We start from the raw sequence: 16,289 nt of genomic DNA on the forward strand, positions 1-16,289 counted from the left end.
ATTTTATTTATTTATTCATGAGAGACACAGAGTGCACACGAGAGAGGCAGAGACACAGGCAGAGGGAGAAGCAGGCTCCATGCAGGGAGCCCGACGTGGGACTCAATCCTGGGTCTCCAGGGTCATGCCCTGGACTGAAGGTGGCGCTAAACCGCTGAGCTACCCGGATTGCCCGAGAAACACTATTTTCAAATAAATTTTTTAAAGCCCTGGCTAGAGGATTATTCCAGTCTTCATTTGAATTTTTGAGTATACCATGTCAAGCAGCCTTTAAGAATGACCATGCTTAGGGCAGCCCTGGTGGCTCAGTGGTTTAGCACTGTCTTCAGCCCAGGGCATGATCCTGGAGACCCTGGATCAAGTCCCACATCAGGCTCCCTGTATGGAGCCTGCTTCTCCCTCTCTGTGTCTCTCATGAATAAATAAATAAAATCTTAAAAAAAAAAAAAAAGACCATGCTTAGATAAGCATTTATAATAAGTATTTGATCTCTTGTGGTGGCAGCGGGGGTGGTGGACACAAGAAGAGTAGTGCTGATTATTTAACTTCCAAAGAATCTTTGAAATTTTATTTTGGCATTTATAGAAAGGTAATGTCTAGATATGTAATAAAATTGGCTACGCCTGATGAAATGCTAAAAGGCTCATTGTACAAGTGCATATGCACAGAACATGAAAAATCTGTACCAGCTCCTGACTGTTAGTTGTAGAAGTAAAGAAGGAAATGCGCATCACTCTCCATCTGACTGCAGGGGATGACAACAGGGGGAAGAAAAGTGTAATAGTGCTCTTTACATAACAGAGCTTACAATTTTCACCACACTTTTTCAGTCACCCACAGTTTTCATTAGAACCTAAATGATACTCTCTTGAACTACCTACCAACATCGTATCTTAACGTCATTTTTGCCTTTTCTATATATCACTTTAAACAAATGACTTTTTTCATAATTTAGTATTATACATAAAGTCTTTTTTTTTTTTTTTTTTATTCCAAACCTGAAGGAGAAAGAAAAGGACCATGGCAAGTCCTGAATCTTTACTCCTCTTCCAGGCTGATTATTGCCCTGCCCCCCAGCCACCACCACCTGCTTTCTCTTCAGCTTCGTGTCATAAGAAGGATGCTAGCATGAAGGACTTTGCTTGGGTTTCAATGATACTACTGTTAAAATTCCTGACTCCTCTGCCCAGGAAAAAGGGATAGATAGAGACCTCAAAAATCTAGGCTCCTTACTAATTTCTATATATTGGTGAGAAAACATGCCTCAGTAGTTGATATTCATAGACCTCTCCAAGATGATGTATGTGAGTGAAGGGAACGAAAAATTCTTTCTCTGCCCTTCAAGATCTTCTAGCTAGACTAAGAGTTAGGTTTACATAAGACAGATTCATAGGAAAAAAAACTCCAAAGTTTAATTATGTTCACACAGAGGCTCAATAATGAAATTAAGACCTAATGAAATGACCAAGGCAGGCAGTTTCTATACTTTTTAGACAAAAAGACAATAAATCTGTGAAGAATTGATGGGACAAAGAAAACTTAACTTTGAGAGCTTTAATTTGTAAGGATTTCTAAACAGAATTTGGGCTGGGGTATTAAATTAGTAAAAAGTAACAAGCATTGTTTATACAGCCTTTTCCACTCTAAATTTCCCATCTCCGGTGATAAAGATGCCTCTTTAGTTCCTGCTATGGGGAGGGTACCTTTCACATGGGAAATTTATTTCTTGCTTGCAGGGGGACAGGGGAGGGTCTGGGTCTTCTTACACAGGCTATCTCCTAAGTAACTTTTATTTAAAATGAAATTGATATGCCTGGGTGGCTCAGTTGGTTAAGCATCTGAGTCTTGAATTTGGCTCAGGTCATGATCTCAGGGTTGTGAGATTGAGCCCCATGCTTAGGATTCTCCTTTTCCCTCTCTCTGCCCCTCCCCCACTTCCTGTGCATGCACTTGCATCCTCTTGCACTCTCTCTCTCTCTCTGTCTTTCAAATAAGTGGTAAATCTTTAAAATAAACTAACCAATATGCCAAAGTGCCCCATCTTTGGGCAGGCTGCCCTTGGCCCCTACATGAGTTAGCAACAGAAAATCATCCTGTGAAACCAGCCATTGTGTCTTGAAAGAAGAGGAATCAGAATCTTTCTTTAAGCATATTAATGTCAAAGAACAAAAGAGTATTCGGATAGCACATAATTTCAGGCAGATACAAATGGCTTTGAACTTCTAGTCCTCATTTCTACAAACTGAGAAAATCAGGGTGGGGCAGGATCCTCTACTCTTCTTCTGCCTCTTTGTTGCCATAACCTGAAAATTACATTGTCTTGTTCAGTTTTGTTGACCACCTGAAATCGTTTTGACTAACCCCTTCATTTTAGTTTTCTGACCATTATTTGACAGGCAGCTACAGAAAAAATATATACACTTGCTAATCTGCTTGTTATTTTGGATCAACTTAAGTGAAAATCTTGCTTATTTTTTCATCAGTCTTCATTGAAAGACAAGACCAAAGAAAAGCCTCATTTGTTTTTTTAAATTGAGGTATAATTGACAAAAAATATTATATTAGTCTCTGATATACAACATAATGATTTGATATTTGTAGATATTCTGGGATGACCACCACAATACATCCAGTTAATATCCATCACCATATATAGTTACAGAATTATTTTTCTTTTGAGGAGAACTTTTAAGATTTATTCTTATAGCAGCTTTCAAATATGCAATGTGGTCTTATTAGCTATAGTCACCATGCTATACAGTACATCCCAGGATGTATTTCATAACTGAAAGTTTGTACCTTCTGACACTCTCAACCCACTCCACCCACCTCCTACCCTTCACTTCTGACAACCACCAATCTGTTCTCTGTATCCTTGAGCTTGGTTTATTGTTTTTTGTTTGTTCATTTGTTTGTTTAGATTCCAGTATAATTGAAATCATATGGTATTTGTCTTTCTCTCACTTATTGCACATAGCATAATGCCCTCAAGGCCTATCCGTGTTATCACAAGATTTCATTCTCTTTTATGGCTGAATAATATTCCTCTGTGTGTGTGTGTGTGTGTATGTGTGTGTGTGTGTGTGTCACATTTTCTTTATCCATTTTCCACAAGTGGACACTTAAGTAGTTTCCGTATCTTGGCTATTGTAATATATATAATAATGTTGCAGTACACATCAGGAGTACCTATCTTTTCCAACTAGTGTTTTTGTTTTCTTCAGATAAATACCCAGAAGTGGAATTTCTAGATCATAGAAATGTTAACTTTTTAACATTTTAACTTTTGAGGAATCTCCATACTATTTTCCACAGTGGGTACACCATTTTACATTCCCACCAACTGAGCAAACATTCCTCTCTCTCCACATCCTCACCAACACTTGTTATTTTTTTTAAAGATTTTATTTATTTATGCATGAGAGACATAGAGAGAGAGAGGCAGAGACACAGGCAGAGGTAGAAGCAGGCTCCCTGCAGGGAGCCCTATGTGGAACTCCATCCTGGGCCTCCAGGATCAGGCCCTGGGCTGAAGGCGGCACTAAACCATTGAGCCACCAGGGCTGCCCCCAACACTTGTTATTTCCTGTCTTTTTTGGTAGTAGTCATTCTGACAGGTTATCAGGTGATATCCCATTGTGGTTTTGATTTGCATTTCCCTGATGATGAGTGATACTGAGCATTTTTTCATGTGTCTCTTGGCCATCTGTATGTCTTCTTTGAAAAATATCTATTCAGATTTTCTGCCCATCTTTTAATCAGGTTTTTTTGTTGTTGTTGTTGTTTTGCTGTTGAGTTGTAGGAGTTCTTTGTATTTTTTGGCTATAAATCTTTTTATTAGAAGTATGATTTGGGAATATTTTCTCCTATTCAGTAGGTTGACTTTTCATTTTACTGATGATTTCCTTTGCTGTGCATATAAATGAAATCTTCTATGATATCTTTTGGTCTTAAATTAAAAGTTGGTTTTATAGGGCATCCGTGGGTGGCTCAGTGGTTGAGCATCTGCCTTCGGCCCTGGAGGCAGAGTGTGATCCTGGAGTCCAGGGATCGAGTCCCACATCAGGCTCCCTGCGTGGAGCCTGCTTCTCCCTCTGCCTGTGTTTCTGCCTCTCTCTCTCTCTGTGTGTGTGTGTGTGTGTGTGTGTCTCATGAATAAATAAATAAAATCTTTAAAAAAAGTTTTATAAACATACATAATTAGCACCAATCAACCAAGACACATTATTTTCATTTCCCCTTTCAGAAACTTCAATTACTTTACTTATGTTCTTCTCTCAGTGGGACCAAGAATACTTCTATTCTTCCCTCAGTGAACCAGGAACTAATCAAAAACATTTTAAAATCATTTCCATTTGAAAAAGAGGATAGTAAACTACCACCTAGAGAATAAAACAAGTTGCTGTTTCCCCTTTGGTGGTCTTGTATTTTATATACCTCTTGTTCTCTTGTACTCTTTCACTCTTTAGACATATTTTGGAATGGATGTCTCTGCAGTTGAAGATCCAGTTCAGCGGCGCGCACTAGAAACCATGATAAAAACCTACGGCCAGACCCCTCGTCAGTTGTTCCAGTCAGCCCATGCCAGCAGACCTGGGTCCAAGCTCAACCTTGAAGGAGAGCTTCCTGCTGCTGTGGGCTTGTTGGTGCAGTTTGCTTTCAGGGAAACCCGAGAACAGGTCAAAGAAATTACCTATCCGGTATGGCATTTGAATTTCTTTTTTCTTTTAATTTAAATTAATTTGCCAACATATAACACCCAGTGCTCATCCCATCACGTGCCCCCCAATGCCTGTCACCCACTAACCCTATCCCTTGGCCCTCCTTCCCTCCAGTGATCCTCAGCTTGTTTCCCAGAGTCAGGAGTCTCTCATGGTTTGTCTTCCTCACTCATTTTTCCCAGTTTCCCCTTCTTCCCTTATGGCCCCTTTTACTATTTCTTATATTCCACCTATGAGTGAAACCAAATGATAAACTGTGGAAGGAGCCAAGATATCCTTTGACAGATGAATGGATAAAGAAGATATGGTATATATACAATGGAATATTACTCAGCCATCAGAAGGGATGAATACCTACCATTTACATCAATGTGTTGGAAGTAGAGGGTATTATGCTGCGTAAAATAAGTCAATCAGGGATCCCTGGGGGGTGCAGTGGTTTGGCTCCTGCCTTTGGCCCAGGGCGCAATCCTGGAGACCCGGGGTCGAATCCCACGTCGGGCTCCCGGTGCATGGAGCCTGCTTCTCCCTCTGCCTATGTGTCTGCCTCTCTCTCTCTCTCTCTCTCTCTCTGTGTGACTATCATAAATAAATAAAAATTAAAAAAAAAATAAGTCAATCAGAGAAAGACAATTATCATTTGGCATTTGAATTTCAATAGAATTCAACAAAAAGTTGATTCAATTCCACAGGCCCCTTCCAAGGCCCTAGGGACACCACAACTAATAGAATAGTTATAGCCAGAAGGTGTGCTGCAGCCATTGAACACAGAGGCACATCATTCACAGCAATATTCTGTGTGTAGTAAATGCTGTGTTAGTGATACAAGGGAGTGCTTTGGGGAACTCAGGTCTGATGGCCAACTCCCAGAGGACTCCTACCAGGGAAAGCCCCCCTGGGCAGTGACCTAAGAAGAACCTGCCAGCCAGAGGAGAGGAATTGTCCAGGACTGGAGAATAGTTTGTGTGTATGTGTATGGCTTTACACACATGCACAGCAGGGCCATGGCTATCTTCCACCAAAAGTACTAACTGTGGATGTTTTGGCTTACAATTAAGGGAGGACCTTACTTATGTCTTTGGCCTCCCTAGATTGTAATGGTAAAAAGTATTGCCATAATTTTTACTTTGAAATACAAAACTAAAGCAGGCAAACCTTAAGAGTAAAATGGATTCTAACCCTCAACTGAATTCTTCATCATTAAAGCAGCATGCGATGGGAGACTGTGAATTACTATAAAATGTAAGGGTTGCAGAGGGGAATGGCAGAAAATGAAAAGGTGCTAGATGGTTGGGAAGAATCTTAGTGGAGAGAGAAGCAACACATCCCCAACTGCAGGAAACCATGACCCATTTTAAGAGAAAATGGTTTTCACAGACCTTGTTTTGACAATCATTTCTTAAAATAATGTTACTTAAATATACTAAATATAGAACGCAGAACATATGTAAATTTTTATGCTCATAGCTCACATGTCAAATTTGCCTGTTAAACCAAAGTGATACAACCAATAAAATTCAAATTTAAAGCATCAGTATGGTAGTATTTGCCAAAACCAGATCACCGATGTTGTGTTTCAGAGTTAAGAGTTATTCTATTCTTTTATCATGTCAAAATAATTTAATAGCACATCCCTGAAAAGTAATAGATTCCATTTGATTTACACTATACTTAGTGCTAGCTAACTTTGCAGCTGGTACATGTAAAGATCTGAGCTGTGTGTCCTCTCAGAATAGGAGCCTGGTACTGACCTGCCTCATTCCACTCACAATCTTTGTGTTGACTGTTCCCTCCACCTAGGATGGCCTGTCCCCAAACAAGCCCCACTTTGCTCTCTCATTTCTTTCAGTTCTCTGCTCAGATGTCCCTTCCTCAGTTCCCTGATCACAAATCACAAATCTAAGTTAGCAGCTCCAACACTCTCCCTTCCCTCTTCGAAGAGCTTTCAGCACCTGATGTGAATGCCTCTATTTCTTGTCTGCCCCTCATCCCAGCTAGAACACAACTCCATGAGGACTGGGCTTTGTCTGTATTCTCATCACTGTGTCTAGCAAGAAGAAGCATATATTTCTATATGCTAAGTATGGGGGAAGTAAAAAAATATAAAATAATCCTTGCCTACAAAGAGTTTATAATCAGGTTGCTTACTCTTTGTTTAGAATTTAAATTAAATTAGTCATTCTATATTTAATACTTTTATTTTTTTTTTAATCATACTTTTTACTTTCCTTTTAGAGTCCTTTGTCATGGATAAAAGGCTTAAAGTGGGGGGAGTATGTGGGTTCTCCAAGTGCTCCAGTACCTGTGGTCTGTTTCAGCCAGCCCCATGGAGAAAGATTTGGTTCTCTCCAGGCTCTACCCACCAGGGCCATCTGTGGTTTGTCCCAAAATTTCTGTCTTCTGATGACATACAGCAAAGAACAAGGTAAAAGAAAACATAATGAGAATCTCTCTAGGTATATTTTTCATGAGATTTGATGTTTCCAGCTTCTCTGTGCTGCTGTTTTGTTTTACTTGTAAGTTTTGAGTCCATGGTGAAAAATCGTTCAAATTTGTGGCTATTTAGTGCAAAGTAAGAATTAATCATACTGTATGAAAAAAAAAAGGATTAAATGCATTGCCATTTGAAATGAGAGGAATCAAAGGCCAGAATAAATGGTTATGCTCACAAGAGGAAAACAATATCAATCTTACAGCGATGTACCTTTTGAGGCTCTTGAATCCCAGAATAGGCAGTCTAATTTGACCAGCAAAACTAGTACTTCAGAAGGTATAGTCATGAGATTAAAACGAACAAGACAAGGAAGTCCTTGAAGATAGGTTTTAAAAACAGGTGTGCCTGGAAAGCGATGCTTTTCTCACCCTTTGTGTACTAACTCACTAACAGCAACACATGAAAAGTGCTGTAATTACTTTATGGTTAATGTAATTAACTATTTCGCTCAACATAAAAAAACTCTCCCTACTCCCTAGGCATGGGCTTTGGGCACTAAAATCTGTGAGAGGATGCTCAACTGTTCCTATCAAGTGTGTGCAGATTTACCTAAAAGCCAGCATGTGGTGGCTAGATGCCTCCTGACAGTCACACTGTGTTTAACATTATTTTTGATGCCCTGTCCTCCTTGGGCCTGTGTAGCCTTCCACCGTGGATAGCCCTGCACTATAAGGATGCATGTTACCCATGCTAAACAAGGACACTCAAAGAAATGAAGTGCGCTGGCTGGACCACAATTCTTTTTAGACTTACTCTTGTTTATATCATAGAATCAATGATTGCCTTTATACTTCTCAGTAGTAAAAGAGGCTGCTTACCATTTTATCTAAGTTTAGTGAATTAGTAGGATAAGATAAATCTGTTTAATTGTAATGATTGTGATATCAGTGGTTTATTTTCACCAATATGTTGCAATTAGCTGTGAGGTGTGTTACAAATAATTTACTACTAATACTTAAAGTACCAAATCTGTGAGTAATTAACCTTTAAAAAATTAAAGTGGATTGAAGTTTGTCTCTGTTGAGAAGAAGAAAAAGGGCAGTGTTACCAGTTAGCACGATGAGACCTAAATATGTCAAATGTAATTGTCAACCTATCTTATTTGTGCCACTATATTCAGAGCCCTTAATAGCTGTGTTCATTCAAATTGTACTTTATTCCCTTGTAGAATGTATTCGGGGTTTGCCAGCATCTAGGTTGTGTGGGGAAGTGGTATAATACAACCCATTATAATATACAACAGTATAATATAACAGATGCAAGACACTGGCCTCAGGAGGGGCAGTGCCTTGAGTTTGCATCCCACCCACCTCTGCAATTTAGTAGCTGTTTGACCTTGAGAAAATACTTAAACCTTCTAAATCCTGGCTTTTGATGTATACATTGGGAATAACAAAAGGATTTACTTCATAGGGTAATTTAGTGTAAAGATTAAATTAAATAGGGAATGATTAGCACAATTCCTGACTCATTCTGAGTGCTCAGTAAAGTTCCATCAGGCTACACAGCACCCTGTGCCCAGGGACTGTGCGAGCTCTCATTGCTGCACCCAGCACACAAGAATGCACTGTATTGGCTTTGGGAGTAATAGCTCAGCTAGCAGATGGGAGTTTAGTCACATGCTACAGCTGCAAGGTGTTGAGTGCTATTTCATTGAGTAACTGGTTTTGCTGTGCTATACATGCATAAAACAATGTAACTAATAAGGTTTTGATATCTTAAACCCAGTGTAGGCCAATTACTTGAAAATTGTGCCTCCAAATTGCCTACAATGCTTTCAGAATTTCAAAATATTCTTGCCTGGATCTCATTTGAGCCACAATGTCAGAATCTCTGATGCTCAAGTCCAAGCCTAGGCTTGCTGGATACGCCATTTTCTTGAGAACTCCTGTTTAAGATTCACTGCCTTAATATGTAAAGGAGGGACGCCTGGGTGGCTCAGCAGTTGAGCACCTGCCTTTGGCCCAGGGCATGATCCTGGAGTCCTGGGATCGAGTTCCATGTTGGGCTCCCTGCATGGAGCCTGCTTCTCTCTCTGCCTATGTCTCTGCCTCTCTCTGTGTCTCTCATGAATAAATAAATAAAATCCTTAAAAAATAATAAAGGAGAAGTTTATTTTTCTTAAAAAAAAAGAGAGAGAGAGAGAGAGAGGGAGATGGCGCATCTTATAAGTGCTAGAACAAGAAACTGGGGACAGTTACTAGATGTACTTCATTCATTGAGTGCCCACTACATGCCAAGCATTATGGTAGAATTTGATCAGCCCTGAGATTCATGGAATGTGATTGCTTTCCCTAGCAGCTTATATTTAGAGGAGCTTTTATTAAATGGGTATATTCCAACTCCTTTGTTGCAAAACTGATGTCAACATTTGGTATTGTACTCAACAAAAGAAAACAAAAATCTGAATTACATCTTCACTGTGCTATTGATTCTTTCAACAAATATATATTTGTTTTAGTCCTCTATATGTGGGCTTATTTTTCTAGGTGCTGGAATAAATAGAGCACATTCTCTCTCCTTAAGGGACTTAAGCAATGCAGATTTCAAGAGTGGTACCAATTATAGCAATTTATGCTACATTAGCTATATTAAGCATACCAACAAGGCATAGATTATGAACAGTACTGAAAAAGGATGACAAAATGACCAAATCTGGGCAAACCCAGTGGCTCAGTGGTTTAGCACCACCTTCAGCCCAGGGTGTGATCCTGGAGACCTAAGATCAAATCCCATGTTGGGCTCCCTGCATGGAGCCTGCTTCTCCCTCTCCCTCTGCCTGTGTCTCTGCCTCTCTCTATGTCTCTCATGCAAAAATAAAATCTTTAAAAAAAAAGACCAAATCTTTATCCCTAAAGGACATAAAACTATGTTGTAAAAAAGAGAAAAAGAGCAGAACCTCATTAAATCAAAGTCTACTATGCGAAGCCCTTGCAGTTGACAGGATTAAATGATCTCTTTGCAGGATAGGTATTGCTTCTAGGGTAGCAATGTTCTTTCTAGTATTGATGGTTGTCCAGGCAGTAGCTACAAAGTTATTTTTTTAAAGATTTTTTTTATTTATTTATGCACCAGAGACATAGAGAGAGAGAAAGGTTCAGAGACACAGGCAGAGGGAGAAGCAGGCTCCATGCAGGGAGCCCGACGTGGGACTCGATCCTGGGTCTCCAGGATTACGCCCTGTGCTGAAGGCAACGCTAAACCGCTGAGCCACTGGGGTGGCTTTTAAATAACTTTTAAATACAAAGTTATTTAAACAGTGTCTAGTTTATATTTATTTTTAAAGGCAAAAGGGTCACAGAACATGAATGGAGTAAGCTTGACTATCGTCTTCTATAAAAATTTAACAGACATTTTAGTACTAACTCAAATAAATCCTAACCAAAACACCATGAGTGAAAAAGAATTAGTTCCACTCTTAGAATTTCATTAGTATTAAAGGAATAAAACTACCTTAAATTGGTCCAGCTAATGAATACAAAGGTGATTTGCACTGGAAAGATACTGTGTTCTGCTATGTAAACTTCAGCTTTTACCCCGCCATTTTAGGGGGCTGCCAAATAACAGTGGAGCTATGGCAATCTGATACTTTTCTTTCTCCTTCTTGAGGTGTGAGAAGCATGAACAGTACTGACATTCAGTGGTCAGCCATCCTGAGCTGGGGATACGCTGACAATATTTTAAGGCTGAAGAGTAAACAGAGTGAGCCTCCAATAAACTTTATACAAAGTTCACAACAGTATCAGGTAACGTTTTTTACGAAGTACTTTATCATAATAATTACATGTAATGCTTTAGAAAGGAGCCAGACTGGTAGCGTTGGTCTTTAATATTCTACACTTAATCTTCCCAGGAAGCTGATGACACTGGATTTAGGCAGTGTTTACAGTGCTCAGATTCCCTGACCATTGCTATCCTGTGTTCCCAAAATTTGTCTTCCCCCCAGTATCTTATTGAGACCTAGTCAGCATCAGCAATAGGCACAGTGTTGGAACAAAATCAACACTGCTTTCTTCTCTGTTTACTTGCCTTTTGTCACTCTGTCATTTTCTGTAACCAGAGTGCTATCTTCTGTACTTGGTTTTGCTAAATGGACTGGGTATTCAGGCATCACGTCATGATGTATAGAAAGAGCATCCGGCCCAACTAAAGCCCTCTGATCTGTGTTAGTGTCCTGGCTTTGTTATTTACTCTCTAGCCTTTGGCATGCACCTTAACCCTTCCAAACTTGTTCTTTCCACTTCTTTGAAACTGGTGTAATAGTACTCCCCACTACTCTCTCCTAAAGCTGTTGTAAAAATGTTTCTAGTTGTGTGTAAACTGTATATAGACTGTGTGTGTGTGTGTGTGTGTGTGTGTGTATATATAAAATACTGCCACAACTTTTTCCCATACTAAACTGTATGTTAAACCCTTTTTCTGTGAGTGTCTTTCTTTCGGTGGGAAATTCTTTTGCCATGACTCCCATTACCTACATAACATCTCCTGCCTATTCATGTGTCCTAACATCTCCCCGTTCCCTGAGCACCTTAGAAATGGAGTAAGCTGCTACTTGTGGGGATTTCTGGCAATGAAAGGAGAACAGTTTGCTTAAACTTCAATATACCTGAAAAAAAGATCATGCTTACTTTTGTTAGTATAGTGTAAACTAACAAAAGTAAGCATAAGACAGTGGAAAATAACCTTATTAGAAATATTAATAAGAATTTAAGCATGGCAAAATTACTTCCACCGTGTAAAGTTTGGCACACAAGCATCTTTAAAGACAAAAGAACACGGTCTTAAGTCCTTTTAGCAAAACAGGATTGTCCAGATTCTTTTTTTTTTTTTTAATTTTTATTTATTTATGATAGTCACAGAGAGAGAGAGAGGCAGAGACACAGGCAGAGGGAGAAGCAGGCTCCATGCACCGGGAGCCTGATGTGGGATTCGATCCCGGGTCTCCAGGATCGCGCCCTGGGCCAAAGGCAGGCGCCAAACCGCTGCGCCACCCAGGGATCCCCTGTCCAGATTCTTTAAGCAGAATACCCTGTAATAAAGAATTCCAGTCAAATGACTGCCTTTCATTTTCATCCTTAGAAATATATTATCCACTCAGTAGTTCTTTAGTTTGAGAAAATTCATCCAAGATGTTATCATATGAGGACCCACACTCAGATTTCACTTCCACGATCACTGTCTCATCATTAGGGTCCTACCATCTCTTTGCCTTCACCTTCTGACTGATCTCATAGTCGAGAAACCTAGTTTATTTCTCAGTTTTCTTCTTTTTTCTATTATCAGTAGAATATGAAAAATTTTGAATTGCCAGCTGTGTTCAATGAAAGCTAAAAGCAGAGTACAGAAACAGTGTCTCCAGTCTTCCTTTATACTTTCTTGAAAGATGACACCATTCTTTAGACAGTACAATAAGAAAACCAAAAGATGACAGTTTACTTCACAGATTATGTTCTCCTTCCCAGAGATCCATTATTCTTCCTTTCCTTGTTTTTTTCTTTTTTTTAAGAAGAGTTGGGAATAATTGTTGAGTAGTAATGAAATAATTCCTACAGTAATGAAACAGCAAAATGTTTCAAGACAGAGGGAAGATGAAATTATTAAAATGCTGTAATAGAACTTAGGTTTAAGGAAGGGTTTGGTAGACCCACATGGTGACACTAAGTTTTATTTTGTACATAAAAAAAATACATTTTTCTCTTCATTCTCTGGAAGAACTCTAAGAAAGAATAAAATAAAAAATAAAATGAAATATTAGACCCTACAAATATGAAAGAGAGTCATTCTGAAGGTAGCAGACACCTGAGCACATTTGCAGGTCTGGGGGAAGAAGCCAGCAAAAGACAGCTTGACATTCTGAGAGCAAGGACCAGGGCTCCTCAGAACCCTGGGTGTGGTATAGAGCTAGGGGTATATAGCCCCTTAAAAGTAGAGGGGCTTCATCCTTTTTTTTTTCTTTTAAGATTTTATTTATTTATTTATTCATGAGAGACACAGAGAGAAAGAGAGGCAGAGACACAGGCAGAGGGAGAAGCAGGCTCCATGCAGGGAGCCTGAAGTGGGACTCTATCCCGGGTTTCCAGGATCAGGCCCTGGGCTGAAGGCGGCGCTAAACCGCTGAGCCACCTGGGCTGCCCCGGCTTCCTCCTTTAAATCAGAAGGCATGACATGTGACACACAAAGAAGGGAAGAGGATGAGGTCAGTGGCTGATGACCTCTGTCTTAGCGCAGCATGAGGGGACTGTGGGCCATGGGACAGTACTGGAGAAGGGACACATGGGAGCAGAGCCGCTAGGAAGCAGTGCTGGTAGTCAGCTGGTGCCCAGAGCCAGAGAGTTGAGTGGCCTTGAATAGTACTCCACGGTCAGGACTAAAGGGTTTACAGTCTCCAAGGAATAATGTGAGATCTTTGTCTCCACATATCTTTCCTTCTCCAACTATTTAACAGTCTAGAACTGTGAGAAGCAATACCTTTCTGTGTATGTTCCCCAATTCCCACCAAAAGCAGAAAAAAGAAAAAAAAAGTAAAAATCAGGTAAATACATGAAACCACACACACACACACACACACACACACACACACACATACACACACATACTCAACCTTGGATCTAGTCAATCCTGGATCATTTTGTTTAAATTTCAGAGGAACAAATGGCCGTGTGTGTGTGTGTGTGTGTGTGTGTGTGTGTGTGTGTGTGTACAGAAAAATGTAACATCATAGACAATGGGGTATTATAATACATTTTAACTTGGAAACCACCAAGACACTTGGCTTAAAGTTACAGGATATTATTATCTCTTGCACCTTTTTAATCAGTTCAAGTAAAATGTTTATGAAATTTTGTGGTTATGTATTATTTAAGTAATTGTCAGAGAAGTTGAAGCATTTCTCATGCTTTTTCGTATGATCATTTTGAAGGTAACTAGCTGTGCCTGGGTACCTGACAGTTGCCAGCTGTTCACTGGGAGCAAGTGTGGGGTCATCACAGCTTACGCAAACAGGTTTACGAGCAGCACGGTAGGTCCTGCACTCATTTTATGGGTAGTTTGGGATTGTCATGTTTGTGAGAAGAATAAATTACTTATGAAATATAATTCATTGGTACAAGATTAACTGAAAGTGTCTGTGCTTCAGTCTTTTGTTCTTTAATCCTTTCTTCACATGAGCTCTTAAAATGTAAAAGGTCACATACCTGACTCTTTAGTTTTAGGTTTATTAGGATCATGAAAACTTTTGAAAATAATTATTATGATCTTATTTTTGGTATCAAAGACAGATGGTATTTTGAGTCATGATCTGTTTGGTATTTAGAATTTTTCATGACATCATGATGTCTGTTTGCCTGTATTCTTAATGTCGGCCAGAGTGCTTCTGTAAAACTTGGAAGCTTAGAACACCTAATATTTAACCTTCCTGCAGTCTCTGGACTGTAGCAAAATCCAAGTGGCCCACTCAATTTATTTTAGCCATTTGCTGAATTTCCAATTTAAAAATTAATCAAACAGTCTAGTGAAGAAAAGACATATTATACAATACTTGTTTTAATTTACTGTTGTTCCTTTCTTGAATTAACTCTCTGTGGTGTTGTTGACGATAAATGGCAAATTTGGGGTGATAATTATCCTTTTATTCTAGAACCAAGATAATTATCATTTTATTTTAGAACTTTCTTTTGCTTCTACCCCCCATTATAGCTTTCTCCATTATAATATTTTTAATTTAATTTTATTTACTTTATTTAAATTCAATTAGCCAACATATTAGTTTCAGATGCAGTGTTCAATAATTCAGCAGTTGTGTATAACACCCAGTGCCCATCACATTCCATTATATTAAATATCTTCTACTGGGTGAATCCAGTCTTCCTAGCATGGGGTGATGCTAGGTTCCTCTTACTTTTCTGTCCAAGTTTATTCCCTTTTAAGCTCTTATTAAGGTTCTTTCCCATGATCACTGGGGCATAAGGATCCATTAGCCTAAGGAGCCATTAAAATGCTTTCAGCAGTTGTAATACCATCCCATCAGCATTTTAGGCAGCCCACTGTAGCACCTGGCAGGACCAACACCTGGGGGTAGGAGACTGGAGGCAAGGGTGCCACTGGCCTCTGCAGTGGCCCAGGTGGGCTCTGGTGCAGGGCCCTTCTCAGGAGACAGGCAAGTCCAGGTTATTGCAGAACAAGGAAGCACGTGCTCGTGTGCTCTGAGATCGGTTCACACACAGGCTGGAAGAGCACAGAGGAGCGGCCAGGCGTCAGAAAGCCTGAAAAGTTCCACTTGAGCTGGATCTTAAAGGATCATTTCACTACTGGAGAAAAGAACAGAGTATTTCAGGGACATGAAACTAACCCCACGGAAACAAAGGCTTGGTAACTTGGGGACTGGTGAATACTTTTATGTGTAGTTTAGATATGAGATGCTGGGGCGTGTGGTCAAAGCAGGGCGAGAGAGATAGACAAGGTAAGTTCTTATATACCCGCACAAAAAGAATGCCAAGGTATCAGCAGAGAAGTGTCTTCTTTTTACTCCTAAAGACCTAAAGCTGATGTTAATTTTATAGCATCTCTAATATTACTTCTGACATCACATTTGTCTTCTAAGCTCACCCTTCTGTTTCTTTTTTCTCCAAATATATTCTAATCCCTGCTGCTAGAGCAGTTGTCTACTTGTGTACTCAGATCATTTTGCACCATACCATAGGCTCCTACTTAAAAACTGGCTGCTGCTTTTTTTTTTTTTTTTAAGATTTTATTTGTTCATGATAGACATAGAGAGAGAGATTGGTAGAGACACAGGCAGAGAGAGAAGCAGGCCATGCCAGGAGCCCAACATGGGACTCGATCCCGGGACTCCAGGATCGGGCCCTGGGCCAAAGGCAGGCGCTAAACCTCTGAACCACCCTGGGATCCTCTGCTGCTTTTGTTTTTATTTTCTTTTGCTTTCTGCAGCACTTTGAATAGCCTTGTCCTTAGTTTTCCTTACTTCTGTTTTTCATTTTAATTTAACATTTTAATTGTACACTAACACAGTATGTAGTATGGGCTAAAGAAAAAAAGACGAAGTTGTCAGTATAGGA

The 16,289-nt window shown here is 39.6% G+C and overlaps 1 protein-coding gene across 1 annotated transcript in view; it reads left to right on the forward strand.

Moving 5' to 3' along the window:
* Positions 1–16,289, forward strand: part of LYST (lysosomal trafficking regulator) — a 189,383-nt gene that overhangs the window by 158,183 nt on the left and 14,911 nt on the right. The window contains exons 45-48 of the mRNA XM_072822986.1: positions 4,470–4,700; positions 6,957–7,146; positions 10,825–10,961; positions 14,135–14,233. Of these exons, the coding sequence (XP_072679087.1) occupies positions 4,470–4,700; positions 6,957–7,146; positions 10,825–10,961; positions 14,135–14,233 (657 nt within the window). The remainder of the gene's footprint in view (positions 1–4,469; positions 4,701–6,956; positions 7,147–10,824; positions 10,962–14,134; positions 14,234–16,289) is intronic.

The sequence above is a fragment of the Canis lupus genome, chromosome 4 (assembly GCF_048164855.1).
Source record: "Canis lupus baileyi chromosome 4, mCanLup2.hap1, whole genome shotgun sequence".
NCBI classification, from domain to species: domain Eukaryota; kingdom Metazoa; phylum Chordata; class Mammalia; order Carnivora; family Canidae; genus Canis; species Canis lupus.